Below are 23,728 nucleotides of genomic sequence, written 5' to 3'. Positions count from 1 at the left end.
TTTATTATACTATATATAATAGGTGTAGTTAGTGGTTACACGATAAATGCAGGCAGCAGTGTATATAGTACTGTATATAATAAGTGCAGGCAGTGGTATATATAATATTATAGGTAATATGTGAAGGCGGTGGTGTATATAATCCTTTATATAATAATTGCAGTGGTGTATATTGTTCTATATATAATAACTGCACTGGTGTATATATAATAATTGCAGTGATGTATATAAAACTATATATAATTAGTACAGGCAGTGCTATATATAAGCCTATATATAATAAGTGCAGGCAGTGGTGTATATAATACCATAAGTGAAGACAATGCTATATATAATACTATATATAATAAGTGCAGGCAGTAGTGTATACAGTACTATATATAATACTTGTGTATATACTTGTGCACTGGTGTAAATAATAGTATATTTAATAAGTGCAGGCAGTGCTGTATATAATACTATATCTATAAGAACAGTCACTGGTATATTATATATATATATATATATATATATATATATATATATATATATATATATATGTAGGCTGTGGTGTATATAGTATTATATATAATAAGTGCAGGCAGTGGTTTATATAATACTATGTGTGTGTGTGTGTTTGTGTGTGCAGGCAGCGGTGTATATAATACTATATATAATAACTGCAGGCAGTGGTTTATATAATACTATGTGTGTGTGTGTGTGTGTTTGTGTGTGTAGGCAGTGCTGTATATAATACTATATATAATAAGTGCAGGCAGTGGTGTATATAATGCTATATATAATAAGTGCAGGTAGTGGTGTATATAATACTATATATAATATGTGCAGGCAGTGGTGTATGAAATACTATATATAATAAGTGCAGGCAGTATATAATCATCATCTACACCGGTGAGTAGTTACCTGGGTCTCGGAGAGGTTGAGCTGCCGGGCCAGTTCGGTTCTCTCCCGGCCCACCACATACTGGCACCTCTGGAACTCCATCTCCAGCCGGTAGAGCTGCTCGGCGGTGAACGAGGTCCGCGTCCGCTTGGGTCGGTCCAGGTCCAATCCCTTGGGCAGGATGATCTCCCGGATGGAGCCCTTGGCATCTGGAGGAGCGGGTCCAGAAAATCAGTAATGTCGCCCCTTAGGTGCCCCCATGAAACCCCACACTAGTGCTGGAGCCACCCTACAAACTCCAAAACAGAGGAGGGGGCAGTCTGCACCCCAAAATCTCACACTGTCTGCAGCCTAATGCTAGGGCGCCCCCTAAGTCCCACCCTGGGGGAGACATGCGGGTGTCAGTCCTATTACCTGCGGAGAACTGGGAAAACCTTTTATAAAACAGAAGTAAGTGAACCCCCTAGATCATCATCCCCCGGATATTTAAATAACATGTAATAAGTATATAACAGAACAGTCCGGGGGGGGCGGGGGGCCGCTTGTTGCTTTACATTGTAAGAAGTTGTAGCAAATAAACCTCATCAAGTCATCATTATCATCTTATTATTATTACACTCATGATGATGTATTATATAAGTAGTATTACATAAACAGTCATTATAATATACCCCATGTATAGGGATGACTTATTATTAGTTTTATTATTGTGGCTTTTTACCTGATTTTCCCTTAAAATGAGTAATAATAACATAATGTAATAATCTGTATATAATATGATATAATCCAATAATGATAATCAGAATATAAGATTATCGAATATAGGTAATCATGAGTCTATATAACATAATATAATCCAATAGTAATAATTATTAGTATATGATGTTAGCTGATAACATTAATTATTAATAATCGGTATATAATATGATGGGACATAACGATAATATTTCCCCGGTGATGTTCAGCTCTGATCTCTATAAATCATCATATAGAATAAAACACCCGGGGATATAATATTATAATGATTGTTATAATCTCCTGGTTGTACAATTATATAATAAGGCTATAAAGACGTGAGGAGCAGCCGGAGATACGGAGGGAGAGGTGAGCGGGTGTGCTATACGGGTCTGCCGGAGCGCTCGGCGGGTGTGGTATATACGGGTGCTGGGAGCAGATTTTCGGCTCGGATTCCTTCTCTATAATGACTGTTAATTCAGTAATTCGCCTGTAATCATCAGCTGGGAGAAGGACAGGATGTGACGGGCGCAGCGGGTGTCAGTGCCGGGTGGATCTGGGCGATCGAGACTTTCTGCACAGCGGAGAATTTGGGGTCACATATCGGACCAGAGTGTGAAATACAGGCTCAGACAGAACTTTGGAGTGACAATATAGAGGTAAGTTTACAGGGCTGATGATATAGTGGTAGGCTACATTACAGGGTGAATATACCGAGTGAATATATAGCGATAAATATGGGGATGGACATATAGAAGTGAATATACAGGGGAAGATATAGAGGTACAGTAAGTGTACAAGAGAGAATATACGGGGGGGAAGATATAGAGGTACAGTAAGTGTACAAGAGAGAATATGCAGTCAACATATAGAGGTAGGTGTACATGGGTGAAGATATAGGGGTAAGTGTACAGGGGTGCTAAAATATACGGGGGTGACGATATAGAGGTACACTAAGTGTAAAGGAGTGAATATACAGGGTGAAGATACAGGGGTAAGTGCAGAGGAGTGAAGACATAGAGGTACAGTAAGTGTTTACAGGAGTGCAAAAACACGATAAAGATATATAGGTGTACATGGGTGGATGTATGGGGTGAAGATATATAGATAAGTGTATAGGGGGAGGATAGGAGGTGAACATATAGAGGTAGTTGTACACGGTGTATATATATATATATGGGGTGAAGATATAGAGATAAGTGTGCAGGGTAAAGCTATATAAGTGAATAAGAGAGAAATATAGAATTAAGTGTATAGGGGTGACTGTAGAGGTTTGTATACAGGGATAAGTATATATAGATGAATGTGCTGGGGTCAGTGATTAGTATATAGGAGGAGTGTACAATAGTGAGAATACTGGTGAATGTGAAGGGATGAAAGAAGTATAGCGATATAGGGGCAGCTGCTCAGGAGAAGGTCAGTATATAGTAAGTATAGCAGGTATGTCGGGGGACAGCTGTATATACAGGCAGTTTACAGGTAAGTGTAGTACAACAGGGCTGAGTATGGTGGGACAGGGGGAAGTAGTTGGAGTAGGGAGCATGTATGTCTATAATGTGAGGTCTGGAAACACTGGTTGGTAGAGAAGGGCACAGAGGTGGTGGCTAAGAAATGGCTATATGAAGGTATAGGGGGAAGGGGCTGGGTATTTGAAAGTGTGTACAAAGTGCATATGGGGGCTCTGTATACAGGGGTAAGTTATGGAGATAGACATCTGTGGCATGAGGTGTATGGCGCTATGTACCATATCTATACAAGGCTTGATGTATAGAGAGTATATAATAACTTTGTATACAGACGTAGCTATATGGAGGAATGTATAAGGGTGGATACATAGAATCTGTTTTTTAAGTTTGTTTTTTTTAATAGGGGTCGATACAGGGAGCTGTGTGAAGATTTCTGGAGAGATATATGTAAGGGTGGGTATATAAAGTGAGTGTATGACGGGGTAGACATACAGAGGTACTTATGTAAGGATGGCTACATAGAGTAGGTATATTTAGGTATGTATATAGGCATTGGTATATGGAGGTATGTATAGGTAAAGTAAGTGTATATAATGGTAAGTATATGGAGGTATATATAAGGGTGGATATATAAAGCAAGTGTATGTCAGGGTGTATATAGGGGTAGCTATATAGGATTATTTATGATATGCTATATATAAAGCAGGTGTATTTAGGTATGTGTATAGGCATTGATATATGGAGGTATGTATAGGTAAAGTAAGTGTATATAATGGTAAGTATATGGAGGTATATATAAGGGTGGATATATAAAGCAAGTGTATGTCAGGGTGTATATAGGGGTAGCTATATAGGATTATTTATGATATGCTATATATAAAGCAGGTGTATTTAGGTATGTGTATGGAGGTGTATATATAGGGGTGGATACATAAAGCAAGTGTATGTCGGTGTGTGTATATAGGGGTATACATAGAAAAGGTTTATGAAGGGATGTATATATATATACAGAGGTATGTACAAGGTTCGATACAGAGTGAATATAATTTAGGTATGTATGGAATATGAGAGTCGCTAAAGTGTGTATATAGAAGCAGGTATATGGGGGTTATATATGGAAATTTATGGAGCTATAAGGGTTAATACTATATAGAGCAAGTGTACGAAGTTATGTATATAGGGGTTGGTATATGAAAGGTAGTGCAGGTATATGTATGATGAAGGTGTAAAGAAGAAAGTTTGTGTGGAACGGGTATATAGGGACGCAGAGGTAAGGGTATATACATGCATTTGTGTAGTCCTATAATGCGATGTACCATTCTCTATATAGGGTTAGGTAGACGAGGGGGTTACGTTGTAGGTTACCTCGCACTAGGATCCTCCTGCAGTAGTCCGGGTCTGTGCTCTTGCTCTTAGAGCAGGGGTCGGAGGCTCCCGGGGCTGGGGGGTAGGTACCCTGCGGCTGTTGCTCCTTCAGATAAGAGCTAGGGATGCCTGGTTGGGGGTCCCTGGGGTCCTTGCCCTCCTTGTGCCCGGGCTTTGAGCCACGGGTGTTCTCCTCCCTCAGGTCCATGCTGCGCACCTTCTCGAACATAGATCGCTGATCCGGCGCTAATTCGGCGCAGTGCTGCTGCCTCCTGAACACGTCCAGCACTGAGCGCAAGAGCTGACTGCGCTACATGAGGTGGAGGCTGCGCTGAGTGCAGGGTGTCTTCAGCCTCCACACTGAGGTCTCCTCATCAATGCACCAGAGTGTTCTGCGGAGGGGTGAGATGTCAAGTGGCCCCAATCAGCGAGAAGAGATGATGAGGGGCCCTAATTACTGAGGAAGGGGGATGAGGGGCCCAAATCAGAGGATGAACGGTCCTGGTCAGGAAGGAGAGGGGTGAGGGCCTCTAATTACCAAGGGGAGGGTTGAGGGGATCCCTTTGACTAAGGCGAGAGACCCCAATTACTTAGGGGGATAGATTTGGGGACCCCAGTTACCAAGGGGTCCCAGTGACTGTGGAGCCGTGATGAGGGGACGATGCTCTCAGCCAGCAGTGGCCAGACGAGTCCTCATTGCCGAGTGTCAGCCTCTGTGCCCAGTATTTATCCCTGCCCTCCAGTCCTCTGATGACACCAAATTATACTCTTTTGTTGGAATGTGCAGCTCATTGAAGCCTCTCGGAGATGGTCCCGGGGACTGCGGCTGCCTCTTGTCCCTGCCCTCCACTTTTCATTTCCGGATATGGGGGGTCTGAGCAGCTTGGCATATTACTGTCCATCCAGGAGGTGCCGGGACGGGTGCACAGTCCTTAGGGTAACCGCAGAAAGTTTCTCCAGGCAGAAGCCGCCTATTGTCCTAGTCCCACATCTCGGAGAGGCGCAGCCAGTAATCCAATAAACCATTGATTAGGCCACAATGACTCAATTCAAATCAATGGCCCTGTGGAGAGAGGATGGAGCACTCCTTGTCACCTTGCACAGGACCCCTCCTCACAGACCTGCTCATTCAGCTCCTTTATGAAGAATGGGCTGAGGGGTGGTAATTATCTAATGGGGCCGGGTATTAACACTCAGGCCTGTCAGGGTGGGTGTCTGCCAATGGCTCCTGCCAGGGGGAAAGAAGACAAAACCCCACCAGGCTAAACGAGGGGCTGAGATGTGAGCGGAGAGAGGCGAAGAATTGCAAACCTAACAAAGTCAACTCAGCTCTTACTGGGGCCCGCCATTAACCCCTAGAGGGCCACGCCGCTCGCAACACGCTCCCCCTCACCTGCGCCGGGGGCAGACATCCAACTGACTGGAGAAGATTTATTGTTACGTGACATTTTCCAAGGCCAAATCCTATAGAGTGGAGCGGGGCCCCATAATTAGTGGGATCTCACTGATGGAAATAATTGTATCAGGAGGAAAAGTTTCCATTCCCCCCGAGCTGTTGAAATTCCCGGAAATGTTAGCCTATTAAAGAGTTATTAGATAGTCCGGGGTTTGGGGCAGGAGGAGTCCGCACCAGGCAGTATCTGCCACTGGACGTGCTTATATTCGCTGCACTCTGGTTAGACGCCCGGGGTGGAGGCAGCTCGTAGAATTCCCTCTAATGATATCAGATGTAACATGAAATCCAACAGCGGTGGTGGTGGGGAGTGACGGCAATGATGTCAGCAGAGGTGGAGAGTGATGTCATTGACAGGCAGTGACAACAGCAATTGGGATGACATCAGCACAAGGGAAAGTTATTAGTGGAGGGTAAGAGCAGCAGCAAGTGATGTCAGCATTGGTAGGGAGTGATGTCAGCAGCGAGGGTGACAGTGACTGGGAATGACATCAGTAATAGGGAGTGATATCATCAATGAGGTTTAACCACTGGCGTAACTACAGGGGATGCGGTTGCACCCAGGTCCAGGAGCCCTAGGGGGCCCATAAGACCTCTCTTCTCCATATAGGGAGCCTAGTAATATGAATAAAGCATTATAGTTGGGGGCCCTGTTACAGGTTTTGCATTGGAGTCCAGGAGCTTCAAGTTACGTCTCTGCGTTAAGCAGTTAAGAGAAGTTGGGGGTCTGACGGAGTGATGTCAGTGACAGGGAGGGACTGCAGGAAGGAGTGATGTCAGCAGTGGCGCTGACATCAGGAGCTAGGGTAATGGCAGAAGCAGGGAGCGATGTCAGACAGTGATATCAGGAGTGAGGAGTAACATCAAGAGCAAGGAGTGATGTCAGTAGTGAGGGGTGACATCATTAGTGGTGGGGAGTTTCAGTAAGGGGTGACATCAGTGGAAGGGAGTGACAGCAAGGGGGGTGATATAAAAAGGAAGTGACATCAGCAGTTGGATGTGATGTCAGGGATGGAGTGGTGTCAGTCACAGGAAGTGACTGTGGTAAGGAATGACTGTGACAGGAAGTGACATCAGGAATGGGGGTTGATATCAGCAACGAAGGGTTACATAAGAGGCAAGGAGTGATGTCAGCAATGAGGGGTGATATCATAGGCAGGAAGTGAGGGTCTTATTGGTATCATTTAATATTAATCTGTGTCTTACCTTCCTGGATGGTTTCAGAACCCCTTAAAGGGATTGATCAATTTAACAGCCTGCCATATGTTGTACTCTTTTAGGGTATATCGATGCCATAGATTGGGGTCTCCCACTCAGGACCCCACTTTTATAAGCCATAATCACTAAGAGTGGCTCCTGCTATGGTGTACCTCTGGCTGTGTATCAAATGAGTGATGTAATACTACATTACTCCTTTAGTAGGCGCTGAAGGATGAGTGTGCATGCCCTCCCATATACAGTGTCCGCCACGTGCCCACCCAATTACCAGCTACACACCCCACCCTAATTAATGTGCCTGGCAGATGTACTACAGAAGGTCAGCCATATGCCCCCACAAGCATAAGCCCCCTGCTTGTCGTTCCCTATCAATACAAGTCATGTTCCCCCATAATAGCCAAATTCCGACTAGATAGGACCGCCATAAGTTCCATGCCCCATATATAGTGCAGCCACATACCTCCCATAAATATGACTGTATACCATGCAGCCATATATATAGTGGGGGGAGGGAGAGTCCATCCAGTGGGGTATTCCGGATTTCATTCCTGTTTTCATTAAAGTTCTACTGCAAGGCATTGTAAGGCGTGGCGGCATCGTGGCGGGCAATATCCTGCGAACACGTGGAAAGTGCGACCCAGCTGTTATGGTTGGGGAAAGGGGGTGGACAGAAAGACAGCAGGGCAGTAAGTGGGCAAAAGCGTTGTGTGTGCCACTATGTGTCAGTGGGGGTGGGGGGGTCATATATATATTTTGGGGTCTGGTTCCCACCCTCAGAGTTAGGGTCTAGTGTATGACATGCTGATGAAGGTTGGCGCAGTGGAGTGCCCAGTCTGTGCCAGTACAGATACATTAAGGGAGCTACTCTGCAGTGCGTTCTGGACCACCTCATTCCAGGCTACCAGACTCGTGTGAATGCAGCGCAGCTACCCCCAAAGATGATACCGCCACTTTCTAGCTTGGCCCCTTTGTAACATTAACCCTTTCCAATCCACTGTCTGACCTCTGAAGACATTATCATTTAAGGCTGTACAGCTCCGATGTTGGAAGACGTCCGTCGGGGTTCTCTTACTGTATATTGCCAGCCTCTCTGCTGTCGGAGCCTATCCAACGTGTCACCTCATGCAGTACTGGCTTTAGCCAGCAGATAGCGCTGTTGTATAATGGCAGAAAAAGAGTAAGCTCCCTAGGAAAACCAGGATACAAATTGGATTGGAAAGGGTTAAAGGGGTTTCCTGCAACTACGCTATGGATGATTTATCCTCAGTAGTTGATTGGTGGGGTCCGTGCTGAAGAGCTAATTGAAGAGGCGCAGCGTGCCGCAGCCTCTTCTCAGACCAGTGATGTCACCTTTGTTGATCACATGGCTTGAGAGCAACTCAGCCCTATTGAAGCCAATGGGACTGAGCTGCAATACCGGGCATCGCCGCTATTCAGTGTACAGTGCTGTGCCTGGTATGGACTGAACCGTCAGCAGCGTTCACCCGAGTTCTGCTCAGTTCAATCCGCTGATTGGTGGGGAGCCCAAGTGGAAAAACCCTTTAAAAACGTCATCTTGCTTTTCTTCTGTGTATCCAGTTTCCGCTAGTAGTAAAGAAGCCCAATTGCAGGTTGTCCGGCCGCTATCAACGCTTCCTGCGACAACCTGCATCCAGCCAATTCTCCAGCTGATGTCCTCATACCAAGAAGTCACATCCCTCCAGGGATAAAGCAGTCGCCTGAGTCCTACCATCTGTGGACTCCCCCTTCCCATGCACTAACATGCTGTCATATGCTCCCCCCTCCCCGCTGTGTCCCCTGACGGTGCTCGGTCCCCGGTCTCTGCTGACAGCTGCAGTCCCTCTCAGTTTACAGGATGCTACAGGGGCTGCAGCCAATAACAGAGCTCAGTGATTGAGCCATTAGCAGAGACCGTAGCGGGGGTCCGAGACCCATCAGGGACACAGCGGAGAGAGGTGAGTATATGAAAGTGTGTTTGGGCATAGAGAAGGAGTTCTCCACAGATGGTACGAATTGCACATCCCCTTTAAGATGCTCGCCTCCTCCTGGCTCCAGTCTTCTTCCACAAGTTTCTTCTGAGCAGGAATCAGCATCACTTACATAAATGGCTGATAACAGGGAGTAATAGATTGCATTCACCTCTCCTACAGTCAGACTTTCCAAGCCTGTAAAGGTTGATAACAGAATAATAAACTGCATTCCCCTGCCCTACATCAGCCTCTGCCCAGCCTGACAAGGCTGATAACAGGGAGTAACAGACTGTACTTACCTGTCCTACAGTCACCCTCTCCATGGCTAGGAATGACTGATTATAGCCCTACAGGTGGCAGCATAGTATCTATAAAGTAACACTGTTGCTGTCCCCAGCGGTTCTTACACTTATTTGACCACTAGATGGCGCTGCAGCCTCTATAAGATTATACTGTAGATGTCCTAAGTGCTTCTTAAGTCTATTTGACCACTAGGTGGCAGTAGAGTATCTATAAAGCTATACTGTGCATGTGCTGAGTAGTTCTGCATTTCCCTCTATAAGGTGTCTGTAGTTAGGGGATTCCTGTAGAGGGATTTGCCAAGTGCTCCTCAGAAAGAGACGGAAGGCTTGGGCTACAGACAAGTGTGAGAGGCCCTAGGGCTAAGGGCACCAAACCTGTAATAGTGCCCCCTGCGGGAGAAGTCTGTGAGGAGATCTTGAAGTCCAGAGCAGCAGATCTTAAAGCTTATCAACACTTTCAGGCGACTTTCCATAAAAAGCTGCTGTTTGTGTAATGAGGATTAACATGTATCCGGACATTATAGGACTCGTGTCCGGAGTTTATCACCAAGTTTCAATCTGCAGACCAATCTTTAATAGCACATATAGAGAAGAGGAGATCCTGCTCCCCTATCTGTATCTCTCCTATATACTGGACACACAGGGAAGAGGAGATCCTGCTCCCTTATCTCTATGTCTCCTATACACAGCATACACAGATGACATCCTGCTCTCCCCTCCCTCATGTCTGCCTGACCCATACACCGTGCACACAGAGAAGAGGAGATCCTGCTCCCTTAGCTCTCCCTTACATGCAGGGAAGCAGCTGCATCATGAAGAACATTGTACAGCAGTAATGAGCAATGTAGCTGTGAATCCAGCACGGGGGTCTTGACACCCCCCCCCCCCCCACCCCCTTTCGGCTACCTGTAATCTGACTTGGTTTCTTAGCTGCTAGAGATGGACTTCATATGACAACAAGCCGTGGCCATCAAGTTAGAAGTAAGGGAGACCCCTAGTGGCCATCACTGTCGAGGTGTTTTTGGGCACAAACTATCATTGTAGGTAAATACTGTAGTGCGGATTGTAGTTTTGCTTGTTATCACATTGGCCACGGTACAAGCGCAAGATGCCTCACAGTGCAGCGACTGTCTAAATGGTGCGAGAGATAAGAATGGTGACAAGTCTTAACTTTCTACTGCGGCCCTAACTAATCACCAGTAGCTGAAGGTTGAATGTTCCACTGACCACCAGGGACAGCAAGCTGAATTTTCCACTGGCCAAGAGTTTTACATTAAATGATGCCTTGACCATTAGGGACCAGACACTGAATATTCTATTGAACACTAGGAACAGGAAGCTGCATACTCCACTGACCACTAGGGACTGGATGCTGAATGTACCACCAAGCACCAGGGACTGGATGCTGAATGCACCACTAAGCACCAGGGACTGGATACTGAATATACCACTAAGCACCAAGGACTGGATGCTGATAGTACCACGAAGCACCAGGGACTGGACGCTGAATGTACCACTAAACACCAGGGACTGGATGCTGAATGTACCACTAAGCACCAGGGACTGGACGCTGAATGTACCACTAAGCACCAGGGACTGGATGCTTAATGTACCACTAAGCACCAGGGACTGGATGCTGAATGTACCACTAAGCACCAGGGACTGGATGCTGAATGTACCACTAAGCACCAGGGACTGGATGCTGAATGTACCACTAAGCACCAGGGACTGGATGCTGAATGTACCACTAAGCGCCAGGGACTGGACACTGAATGTACCACTAAGCACCAGGGACTGGACGCTGAATGTACCACTAAGCGCCAGGGACTGGACGCTGAATGTACCACTAAGCGCCAGGGACTGGATGCTGAATGTACCACTAAGCACCAGGGACTGGATGCTGAATGTACCACTAAGCGCCAGGGACTGGATGCTGAATGTACCACTAAGCGCCAGGGACTGGATGCTGAATGTACCACTAAGCGCCAGGGACTGGATGCTGAATATACCACTAAGCACCAGGGACTGGATGCTGAATGTACCACTAAGCGCCAGGGACTGGATGCTGAATGTACCACTAAGCGCCAGGGACTGGATGCTGAATGTACCACTAAGCGCCAGGGACTGGATGCTGAATGTACCACTAAGCACCAGGGACTGGATGCTGAATGTACCACTAAGCACCAGGGACTGGATGCTGAATGTACCACTAAGCGCCAGGGACTGGACGCTGAATGTACCACCAAGCACCAGGGACTGGATGCTGAATGCACCACTAAGCCCCAGGGACTGGATACTGAATATACCACTAAGCACCAAGGACTGGATGCTGATAGTACCACGAAGCACCAGGGACTGGACGCTGAATGTACCACTAAACACCAGGGACTGGATGCTGAATGTACCACTAAGCACCAGGGACTGGACGCTGAATGTACCACTAAGCACCAGGGACTGGATGCTTAATGTACCACTAAGCACCAGGGACTGGATGCTGAATGTACCACTAAGCACCAGGGACTGGATGCTGAATGTACCACTAAGCACCAGGGACTGGATGCTGAATGTACCACTAAGCGCCAGGGACTGGACGCTGAATGTACCACTAAGCACCAGGGACTGGATGCTGAATGTACCACTAAGCGCCAGGGACTGGATGCTGAATGTACCACTAAGCGCCAGGGACTGGATGCTGAATGTACCACTAAGCACCAGGGACTGGATGCTGAATGTACCACTAAGCGCCAGGGACTGGATGCTGAATGTACCACTAAACACCAGGGACTGGATGCTGAATGTACCACTAAGCACCAGGGACTGGATGCTGAATGTACCACTAAGCACCAGGGACTGGATGCTGAATGTACCACTAAGCTCCAGGGACTGGATGCTGAATGTACCACTAAGCGCCAGGGACTGGACGCTGAATGTACCACTAAGCGCCAGGGACTGGACGCTGAATGTACCACTAAGCGCCAGGGACTGCACGCTGAATGTACCACTAAGCGCCAGGGACTGGGTGCTGAATGTACCACTAAGCACCAGGGACTGGATGCTGAATGTACCACTAAGCACCAGGGACTGGTCGCTGAATGTACCACTAAGCACCAGGGACTGGACGCTGAATGTACCACTAAGCACCAGGGACTGGATGCTGAATGCACCACTAAGCACCAGGGACTGGATGCTGAATGTACCACTAAGCGCCAGGGACTGGATGCTGAATGTACCACTAAGCACCAGGGACTGGATGCTGAATGTACCACTAAGCACCAGGGACTGGACGCTGAATGTACCACTAAGCACCAGGGACTGGATGCTGAATGTACCATTAAGCACCAGGGACTGGATGCTGAATGTACCACTAAGCACCAGGGACTGGACGCTGAATGTACCACTAAGCACCAGGGACTGGATGCTGAATGTACCACTAAGCACCAGGGACTGGATGCTGAATGTACCACTAAGCACCAGGGACTCGATGCTGAACGTACCACTAAGCACCAGGGACTGGATGCTGAATGTACCACTAAGCACCAGGGACTGGATGCTGAATGTACCACTAAGCACCAGGGACTAGATGCTAAATGTACCACTAAGCACCAGGCACTGGATGCTAAATGTACCACTAAGCACCAGGGACTGGATGCTAAATGTACCACTAAGCACCAGGGACTGGACGCTGAATCTTACAGTAGCCACTAGAGACTGCACACTGAATATTTCACTAACCACCAGGGACTAAACACTGTTCCACTATCCACCAGGGCCTTGATGCTGAATGATCCAATAACCAGAATGGAGTAGACACCAAAGCTTCCACTGAGCCCCAGGCAGGACGCTGAATGATCAACTAGCCACCAGGACTGTAACTGCAGCATTGTGACTGCAGCTCTGGATGTGACTGGAGTATCAGACAGGCTATAATGCACTTCCTCTCATCAGGCACAGACCCCGCTAACTCTTGAAGTGAGGGCTGTCACGGGCTTGTAATTAGTGGCGCCATAGTAACCTGCGCCTCCAGGTGACACATACCGGGGCGGCAGCCAAGTGTTCAGAAGATTAATATCGGGTTACCGGTGACAATGGAACAATCACACGGAAACATTTCATAAAGACAAACAATGAAGACGACTGCGGGGTCACGTGACCCGAATGTTGTTACTGTTACCTACATGGGGGATGGGGCGGCCGTCACGCGTGTAACGTGTAACAGGATGATTACTGCATGGTAATATTAGGAGTGAATGAGATCAAATAAATGGACAAAAAATGGCGCAATCACCTTATTACATATGGTGAAGCTTTCAGAAGAGCGCCGGTATATAATCACCCCGATGTCCGGCAGCCGCCGGGGGGATCACCAGGTCAGAAGACTCGCTGCACGTCCTGTTCTGTTCAATCACCCGTTATTTTCTATGAGAGCGAGAAAAATAACCGCATCGACTCCGATACCGGGCGAGCGGCGTGCGGAGAGACAGTAACATAGTTTACTATTGGAACCCCAAACCATTTGTATCAGATTTACACTAATTGTCAAAACTAATCCCTCCGCTAGAAGGAGTATATATATATATGTGTGATTGTAACATCGATGTAAGTGAGTACAGTATCAGAGCAAAAGGATCATTTATTGTGGAGAGCCGACCCCTTGTAGGGAGGCTCTAGTACCCTGTTGTACTGCCTCTAGCTTGGATACAAGATGTAATATGGGCGGGCATGGAGGCTCCAGTACCCTGTTGTACCGCCTGTAGCATGGATACAAGATGTGATACAGGTGGGCATGGAGGCTCTAGTACAATGTTGTACCACCTCTAGCTTGGATACAAGATGTGATACAGGCAGGCATGGAGGCTCTAGTACCCTGTTGTACGGCCTCTAGCTTGGATACAAGATGTGATACAGGTGGGCATGGAGGCTCTAGTACCCTGTTGTACCGCCTCTAGCTTGGATATAAGATGTGATACAGGCGGGCATGGAGGCTCTAGTACAATGTTGTACCACCTCTAGCTTGGATACAAGATGTGATACGGGCAGGCATGGAGGCTCTAGTACCCTGTTGTACCGCCTCTAGCTTGGATATAAGATGTGATACAGGCGGGCATGGAGGCTCTAGTACAATGTTGTACCACCTCTAGCTTGGATACAAGATGTGATACAGGCAGGCATGGAGGCTCTAGTACAATGTTGTACCACCTCTAGCTTGGATACAAGATGTGATACAGGTGGGCATGGAGGCTCTAGGACCCTGTTGTACCGCCTCAAGCTTGGATACAAGATGTGATACGGGTGGGCATGGAGGCTCTAGTACCCTGTTATACCGCCTCCAGCTTGGATACAAGATGTGATACGGGGCGGGCATGGAGGCTCTAGTACCCTGTTGTACAGCTTCTAGCTTGGATACAAGATGTGATACAGGCAGGCATGGAGGCTCTAGTATCCTGTTGTACCGCCTCTAGCTTGGATACAAGATGTGATACAGGCAGGCATGGAGGCTCTAGTACCCTGTTGTACCGCATCTAGCTTGGATACAAGATGTGATACAGGTGGGCATGGAGGCTCTAGTACCCTGTTGGACCGTCTCTAGCTTGGATACAAGATGTGATACGGGTGGGCATGGAGGCTCTAGTACCCTGTTGTACCGCCTCCAGCTTGGATACAAGATGTGATACGGGGCGGGCATGGAGGCTCTAGTACCCTGTTGTACCGCCTCTAGCTTGGATACAAGTTGTGATACAGGCAGGCATGGAGGCTCTAGTACCCTGTTGTACCACCTCTAGCTTGGATACAAGATGTGATACAGGCGGGCATGGAGGCTCTAGTACCTTGTTGTACTGCCTCTAGCTTGGATACAAGATGTGATACAGGCAGGCATGGAGGCTCTAGTACCCTGTTGTACCACCTCTGGCTTGGATACAAGATGTGATACAGGCAGGCATGGAGGCTCTAGTACAATGTTGTACCACCTCTAGCTTGGATACAAGATGTGATACGGGCAGGCATGGAGGCTCTAGTACCCTGTTGTACCACCTCTAGCTTGGATACAAGATGTGATACAGGCAGGCATGGAGGCTCTAGTACAATGTTGTACCACCTCTAGCTTGGATACAAGATGTGATACAGGTGGGCATGGAGGCTCTAGTACCCTGTTAGACCGTCTCTAGCTTGGATACAAGATGTGATACGGGTGGGCATGGAGGCTCTAGTACCCTGTTATACCGCCTCCAGCTTGGATACAAGATGTGATACGGGGAGGGCATGGAGGCTCTAGTACCCTGTTGTACAGCTTCTAGCTTGGATACAAGATGTGATACCATTGGGCATGCAGGCTCTAGTACCCAGTTGTACCACCTGTAGCTTGGATACAAGATGTAACACGAGTGGGCATGGATGCTCTAGTACCCTGTTGTACCGCCGCTAGTTTGGATACAAGATGTGATACCCGCGGGCATGGAGGCTCTAGTACCCTGTTGTACCGCCTCTAGCTTGGATACAAGATGTGACATGGAGGCTCTAGTACCCTGTTGTACCACCTCTAGCTTGGATACAAACTAGAGGCGGTTCAATTATTTCTCCAGGTGTAATCAGTGTTCCATGGCAGATAAAGGGTTAACATGGCTGTAGGGCACATTGTTCTAACTCATATGGCCCCCTAGTGCTGAGATGCAATACTGCAGCTCTTTACAGATGGGATTCAATAAAGGAGAAAGGAACATCTCTAAGAGCCAAGAGATCTCAGCCTGCACCAACATCCAAGTGCTGCCCCCTAAGGTGACTCCTCCATGGCGTCACTGCTCTTACAGTAAAGAAGCTTTTCTCCTCCGGCCAGAGGGGGCGCTATTCTCTGTCAAGGGCCCCTTACACTGAGCAGATGCTCACAGGGTTTTTGTATGGATTATTTTTATGTGTGTTGACCTAACCCCCCCAATCTCTTCTAGCTGTTCCAGAGAGCACAAGTCCCAGCATGCGCTGGCAGCAGGTGAACGTTCCGTCAAGTGTATGGTCAGGCTCTGGGTAAGTGTCCGTGCCCCCCATCTCTTAGGGACCACCTGAGGATGTGACCGCTCAGTCACTGACTGGAGGGGAGCTATACACTTACTACATCTCTGTAAAGTAAGTGAGCGCTGAGCAGGAGTCCAGCAAGGAAAGGGTGGATGGTGCAGGATGGGGCGGGGGGCGCTGATCTCCGGACCTCCATGAAGACTTCATTCTAAGCAGGAAGCATTTGAACCAAATTAGAGCTAATTCTCAGCTGGTGGGATCCCAACCTCAGGGGCTGCACAGCCGGACCCCCGGGACTCCCATTCACTTCCAGGCCTGAGGGCACTCACCACTGAACTGACCCCTCCTCACAAAAACAAAGACTGCGTCCTGCTTCCCATAGAGGGGTTTGTGGGACTCAGCCCCCTCCCTGGGGTCACCGCACCCTCGGGATTGGTGTAGGAATCGGAAGGGCGAGGTGTGTTATGGCCATCTGATACCTGAGATCCAGGAGCGAGACGTCAGGGATACAGAATAATTATCACTACACGTTGCTGTGACGTTATAAGGTTATAACAGGTGGCGGAGGCAATGGGGAAAGCCTTAAAGAGGCAGTGCAAGTTTTCACCATTTTAAAAAATCTCTACTTTCTTCAGTGAATTTCTGTAAAAGATTCAAATTTGCACCTAAAAGCTGAGTCCCCATCTTGCGCTGATACTTTCCACAGCGGAGGGGTTGTTACAGTTATATCCACTACAGACTATCCTCCGCGAGTTATGGCATCAATCTCACTTTGCTGGCAGTTTACATATTAAGCGCACTGATACATTGTATCAGTCTGGGACTTTCAGGTCACAGAGGATTGCGGTGATACTATTCACTGACATCAAGCAGATATCATAGACAGGACTTAAAAAGTAGATCAGAATTATGGCACATAGTAAAAATTTATGACTGCTCTTACAGTAGAGGCTCCATAGTGTGACCGCTCTTACAGTAGAGCTCCATAGTGTGACCGCTCTTACAGTAGAGCTCCATAGTGTGACCGCTCTTACAGTAGAGCTCCATAGTGTGACCGCTCTTACACTAGAGCTCCATAGTGTGACCGCTCTTACAGTAGAGCTCCATAGTGTGACCGCTCTTACAGTAGAGGCTCCATAGTGTGACCGCTCTTACAGTAGAGGCTCCATAGTGTGACCGCTCTTACAGTAGAGCTCCATAGTGTGACCGCTCTTACAGTAGAGGCTCCATAGTGTAACCGCTCTTACAGTAGAGACTCCATAGTGTGACCCCTCTTACAGTAGAGGCTCCATAGTGTGACCTCTCTTACAGTAGAGCTCCATAGTGTGACCGCTCTTACAGTAGAGCTCCATAGTGTGACCGCTCTTACAGTAGAGCTCCATAGTGTGACCTCTCTTACAGTAGAGCTCCATAGTGTGACCGCTCTTACAGTAGAGAACGCCATAGTGTGACCGCTCTTACAGTAGAGCTCCATAGTGTGACCGCTCTTACAGTAGGGCTCCATAGTGTGACCGCTCTTACAGTAGAGAACGCCATAGTGTGACCGCTCTTACAGTAGAGGCTCCATAGTGTGACCGCTCTTACAATAGAGGCTCCATAGTGTGACCGCTCTTACAGTAGAGACTCCATAGTGTGACCCCTCTTACAGTAGAGGCTCCATAGTGTGACCTCTCTTACAGTAGAGCTCCATAGTGTGACCGCTCTTACAGTAGAGCTCCATAGTGTGACCGCTCTTACAGTAGAGCTCCATAGTGTGACCTCTCTTACAGTAGAGCTCCATAGTGTGACCGCTCTTACAATAGAGAACGCCATAGTGTGACCGCTCTTACAGTAGAGCTCCATAGTGTGACCGCTCTTACAGTAGGGCTCCATAGTGTGACCGCTCTTACAGTAGAGGCTCCATAGTGTGACCGCTCTTACAGTAGAGCTCCATAGTGTGACCGCTCTTACAGTAGAGCTCCATAGTGTGACCGCTCTTACAGTAGAGGCTCCATAGTGTGACCGCTCTTACAGTAGAGACTCCATAGTGTGACCCCTCTTACAGTAGAGGCTCCATAGTGTGACCTCTCTTACAGTAGAGCTCCATAGTGTGACCGCTCTTACAGTAGAGCTCCATAGTGTGACCGCTCTTACAGTAGAGCTCCATAGTGTGACCTCTCTTACAGTAGAGCTCCATAGTGTGACCGCTCTTACAGTAGAGAACGCCATAGTGTGACCGCTCTTACAGTAGAGCTCCATAGTGTGACCGCTCTTACAGTAGGGCTCCATAGTGTGACCGCTCTTACAGTAGAGCTCCATAGTGTGACCGCTCTTACAGTAGAGCTCCATAGTGTGACCGCTCTTACAGTAGAGCTCCATAGTGTGACCGCTCTTACACTAGAGCTCCATAGTGTGACCGCTCTTACAGTAGAGCTCCATAGTGTGACCGCTCTTACAGTAGAGGCTCCATAGTGTGACCGCTCTTACAGTAGAGGCTCCATAGTGTGACCGCTCTTACAGTAGAGCTCCATAGTGTGACCGCTCTTACAGTAGAGGCTCCATAGTGTAACCGCTCTTACAGTAGAGACTCCATAGTGTGACCCCTCTTACAGTAGAGGCTCCATAGTGTGACCTCTCTTACAGTAGAGCTCCATAGTGTGACCGCTCTTACAGTAGAGCTCCATAGTGTGACCGCTCTTACAGTAGAGCTCCATAGTGTGACCTCTCTTACAGTAGAGCTCCATAGTGTGACCGCTCTTACAGTAGAGAACGCCATAGTGTGACCGCTCTTACAGTAGAGCTCCATAGTGTGACCGCTCTTACAGTAGGGCTCCATAGTGTGACCGCTCTTACAGTAGAGAACGCCATAGTGTGACCGCTCTTACAGTAGAGGCTCCATAGTGTGACCGCTCTTACAGTAGAGGCTCCATAGTGTGACCGCTCTTACAGTAGAGACTCCATAGTGTGACCCCTCTTACAGTAGAGGCTCCATAGTGTGACCTCTCTTACAGTAGAGCTCCATAGTGTGACCGCTCTTACAGTAGAGCTCCATAGTGTGACCGCTCTTACAGTAGAGCTCCATAGTGTGACCTCTCTTACAGTAGAGCTCCATAGTGTGACCGCTCTTACAATAGAGAACGCCATAGTGTGACCGCTCTTACAGTAGAGCTCCATAGTGTGACCGCTCTTACAGTAGGGCTCCATAGTGTGACCGCTCTTACAGTAGAGGCTCCATAGTGTGACCGCTCTTACAGTAGAGCTCCATAGTGTGACCGCTCTTACAGTAGAGCTCCATAGTGTGACCGCTCTTACAGTAGAGGCTCCATAGTGTGACCGCTCTTACAGTAGAGACTCCATAGTGTGACCCCTCTTACAGTGGAGGCTCCATAGTGTGACCTCTCTTACAGTAGAGCTCCATAGTGTGACCGCTCTTACAGTAGAGCTCCATAGTGTGACCGCTCTTACAGTAGAGCTCCATAGTGTGACCTCTCTTACAGTAGAGCTCCATAGTGTGACCGCTCTTACAGTAGAGAACGCCATAGTGTGACCGCTCTTACAGTAGAGCTCCATAGTGTGACCGCTCTTACAGTAGGGCTCCATAGTGTGACCGCTCTTACAGTAGAGCTCCATAGTGTGACCGCTCTTACAGTAGAGGCTCCATAGTGTGACCGCTCTTACAGTAGAGCTCCATAGTGTGACCGCTCTTCCAGTAGAGCTCCATAGTATGACCGCTCTTACAGTAGAGGCTCCATAGTGTGACCGCTCTTACAGTAGAGACTCCATAGTGTGACCCCTCTTACAGTAGAGGCTCCATAGTGTGACCTCTCTTACAGTAGAGCTCCATAGTGTGACCGCTCTTACAGTAGAGAACGCCATAGTGTGACCGCTCTTACAGTAGAGCTCCATAGTGTGACCGCTCTTACAGTAGAGGCTCCATAGTGTGACCGCTCGTACAGTAGAGGCTCCATAGTGTGACCGCTGTTACAGTAGAGGCTCCATAGTGTGACCGCTCTTACAGTAGAGGCTCCATAGTGTGACCGCTCTTACAGTAGAGGCTCCATAGTGTGACCGCTCTTACAGTAGAGCACCATAGTGTGACCGCTCTTACAGTAGAGGCTCCATAGTGTGACCGCTCTTACAGTACAGGCTCCATAGTGTGACCGCTCTTACAGTAGACCTCCATAGTGTGACCGCTCTTACAGTAGATGCTCCATAGTGTGACCGCTCTTACAGTAGAGGCTCCATAGTGTGACCGCTCTTACAGTAGAGCACCATAGTGTGACCGCTCTTACAGTAGAGCTCCACAGTGTGACCGCTCTTACAGTAGAGGCTCCATAGTGTGACTGCTCTTACAGTAGAGAGCTCCATAGTGTGACCGCTCTTACAGTAGAGGCTCCATAGTGTGACCGCTCTTACAGTAGAGGCTCCATAGTGTGACCGCTCTTACAGTAGAGGCTCCATAGTGTGACCGCTCTTACAGTAGAGCTCCACAGTGTGACCGCTCTTACAGTAGAGGCTCCATAGTGTGACTGCTCTTACAGTAGAGAGCTCCATAGTGTGACCGCTCTTACAGTAGAGGCTCCATAGTGTGACCGCTCTTACAGTAGAGGCTCCATAGTGTGACCGCTCTTACAGTGGAGGCTCCATAGTGTGACCGCTCTTACAGTAGAGGCTCCATAGTGTGACCGCTCTTACAGTAGAGGCTCCATAGTGTGACCGCTCTTACAGTAGAGGCTCCATAGTGTGACCGCTCTTACAGTAGAGGCTCCATAGTGTGACCACTCTTACAGTAGAGGCTCCATAGTGTGACCGCTCGTACAGTAGAGGCCGCATAGTGTGACCGCTCTTACAGTAGAGGCTCCATAGTGTGACCGCTCTTACAGTAGATAGCTCCATAGTGTGACCGCTCTTACAGTAGAGGCTCCATAGTGTGACCGCTCTTACAGTAGATAGCTCCATAGTGTGACCGCTCTTACAGTAGAGGCTCCATAGTGTGACCGGTCTTACAGTAGAGCTCCATAGTGTGACCGCTCTTACAGTAGAGCTCCATAGTGTGACCGCTCTTACAGTAGAGGCTCCATAGTGTGACCGCTCTTACAGTAGAGGCCGCATAGTGTGACCGCTCTTACAGTAGAGCTCCATAGTGTGACCGCTCTTACAGTAGAGCTCCATAGTGTGACCGCTCTTACAGTAGAGGCTCCATAGTGTGACCGCTCTTACAGTAGAGCTCCATAGTGTTACCGCTCTTACAGTAGAGGCCGCATAGTGTGACCGCTCTTACAGTAGAGCTCCATAGTGTGACCGCTCTTACAGTAGAGGCTCCATAGTGTGACCGCTCTTACAGTAGAGGCCGCATAGTGTGACCGCTCTTACAGTAGAGCTCCATAGTGTGACCGCTCTTACAGTAGATAGCTCCATAGTGTGACCGCTCTTACAGTAGAGGCTCCATAGTGTGACTGCTCTTACAGTAGAGGCTCCATAGTGTGACCGCTCTTACAGTAGAGCTCCATAGTGTGACCGCTCTTACAGTAGAGGCTCCATAGTGTGACCGCTCTTACAGTAGAGGCCGCATAGTGTGACCGCTCTTACAGTAGAGCTCCATAGTGTGACCGCTCTTACAGTAGAGGCTCCATAGTGTGACCGCTCTTACAGTAGAGGCCGCATAGTGTGACCGCTCTTACAGTAGAGCTCCATAGTGTGACCGCTCTTACAGTAGAGCTCCATAGTGTGACCGCTCTTACAGTAGAGGCTCCATAGTGTGACCGCTCTTACAGTAGAGCTCCATAGTGTGACCGCTCTTACAGTAGAGGCTCCATAGTGTGACCGCTCTTACAGTAGAGCTCCATAGTGTGACCGCTCTTACAGTAGAGCTCCATAGTGTGACCGCTCTTACAGTAGAGCTCCATAGTGTGACCGCTCTTACAGTAGAGGCTCCATAGTGTGACCGCTCTTACAGTAGAGCTCCATAGTGTGACCGCTCTTACAGTAGAGCTCCATAGTGTGACCGCTCTTACAGTAGAGGCTCCATAGTGTGACCGCTCTTACAGTAGAGGCTCCATAGTGTGACTGCTCTTACAGTAGAGAGCTCCATACTGTGACCGCTCTTACAGTAGAGCTCCATAGTGTGACCGCTCTTACAGTAGATAGCTCCATAGTGTGACCGCTCTTACAGTAGAGGCTCCATAGTGTGACTGCTCTTACAGTAGAGGCTCCATAGTGTGACCGCTCTTACAGTAGAGCTCCATAGTGTGACCGCTCTTACAGTAGAGGCCGCATAGTGTGACCGCTCTTACAGTAGAGCTCCATAGTGTGACCGCTCTTACAGTAGAGGCTCCATAGTGTGACCGCTCTTACAGTAGAGGCCGCATAGTGTGACCGCTCTTACAGTAGAGCTCCATAGTGTGACCGCTCTTACAGTAGATAGCTCCATAGTGTGACCGCTCTTACAGTAGAGGCTCCATAGTGTGACCGGTCTTACAGTAGAGCTCCATAGTGTGACCGCTCTTACAGTAGAGCTCCATAGTGTGACCGCTCTTACAGTAGAGGCTCCATAGTGTGACCGCTCTTACAGTAGAGGCCGCATAGTGTGACCGCTCTTACAGTAGAGCTCCATAGTGTGACCGCTCTTACAGTAGAGCTCCATAGTGTGACCGCTCTTACAGTAGAGGCTCCATAGTGTGACCGCTCTTACAGTAGAGCTCCATAGTGTTACCGCTCTTACAGTAGAGGCCGCATAGTGTGACCGCTCTTACAGTAGAGCTCCATAGTGTGACCGCTCTTACAGTAGAGGCTCCATAGTGTGACCGCTCTTACAGTAGAGGCCGCATAGTGTGACCGCTCTTACAGTAGAGGCTCCATAGTGTGACCGCTCTTACAGTAGATAGCTCCATAGTGTGACCGCTCTTACAGTAGAGGCTCCATAGTGTGACTGCTCTTACAGTAGAGGCTCCATAGTGTGACCGCTCTTACAGTAGAGCTCCATAGTGTGACCGCTCTTACAGTAGAGGCTCCATAGTGTGACCGCTCTTACAGTAGAGGCCGCATAGTGTGACCGCTCTTACAGTAGAGCTCCATAGTGTGACCGCTCTTACAGTAGAGGCTCCATAGTGTGACCGCTCTTACAGTAGAGGCCGCATAGTGTGACCGCTCTTACAGTAGAGCTCCATAGTGTGACCGCTCTTACAGTAGAGCTCCATAGTGTGACCGCTCTTACAGTAGAGGCTCCATAGTGTGACCGCTCTTACAGTAGAGCTCCATAGTGTGACCGCTCTTACAGTAGAGGCTCCATAGTGTGACCGCTCTTACAGTAGAGCTCCATAGTGTGACCGCTCTTACAGTAGAGCTCCATAGTGTGAC

At 48.3% G+C, this 23,728-nt stretch overlaps 1 protein-coding gene across 1 annotated transcript in view; it reads right to left on the bottom strand.

The window, feature by feature from the left end:
- Positions 1–4,677, bottom strand: part of VAX1 (ventral anterior homeobox 1) — a 33,396-nt gene extending 28,719 nt beyond the window's left edge. Inside the window, exons 1-2 of the mRNA XM_066598892.1 lie at positions 4,449–4,677; positions 904–1,091 (exon numbers count right to left, since the gene is read on the bottom strand). Coding sequence (XP_066454989.1) covers positions 904–1,091; positions 4,449–4,677 — 417 coding nt within the window. The remainder of the gene's footprint in view (positions 1–903; positions 1,092–4,448) is intronic.
- Positions 4,678–23,728: the final 19,051 nt, after the last annotated feature.

The sequence above is a fragment of the Eleutherodactylus coqui genome, chromosome 4 (genome assembly GCF_035609145.1).
Source record: "Eleutherodactylus coqui strain aEleCoq1 chromosome 4, aEleCoq1.hap1, whole genome shotgun sequence".
NCBI classification, from domain to species: Eukaryota; Metazoa; Chordata; class Amphibia; order Anura; family Eleutherodactylidae; genus Eleutherodactylus; species Eleutherodactylus coqui.
Note: the sequence above shows the minus strand (reverse complement) of the source record. Positions and strands in the feature narration are given on the sequence as shown.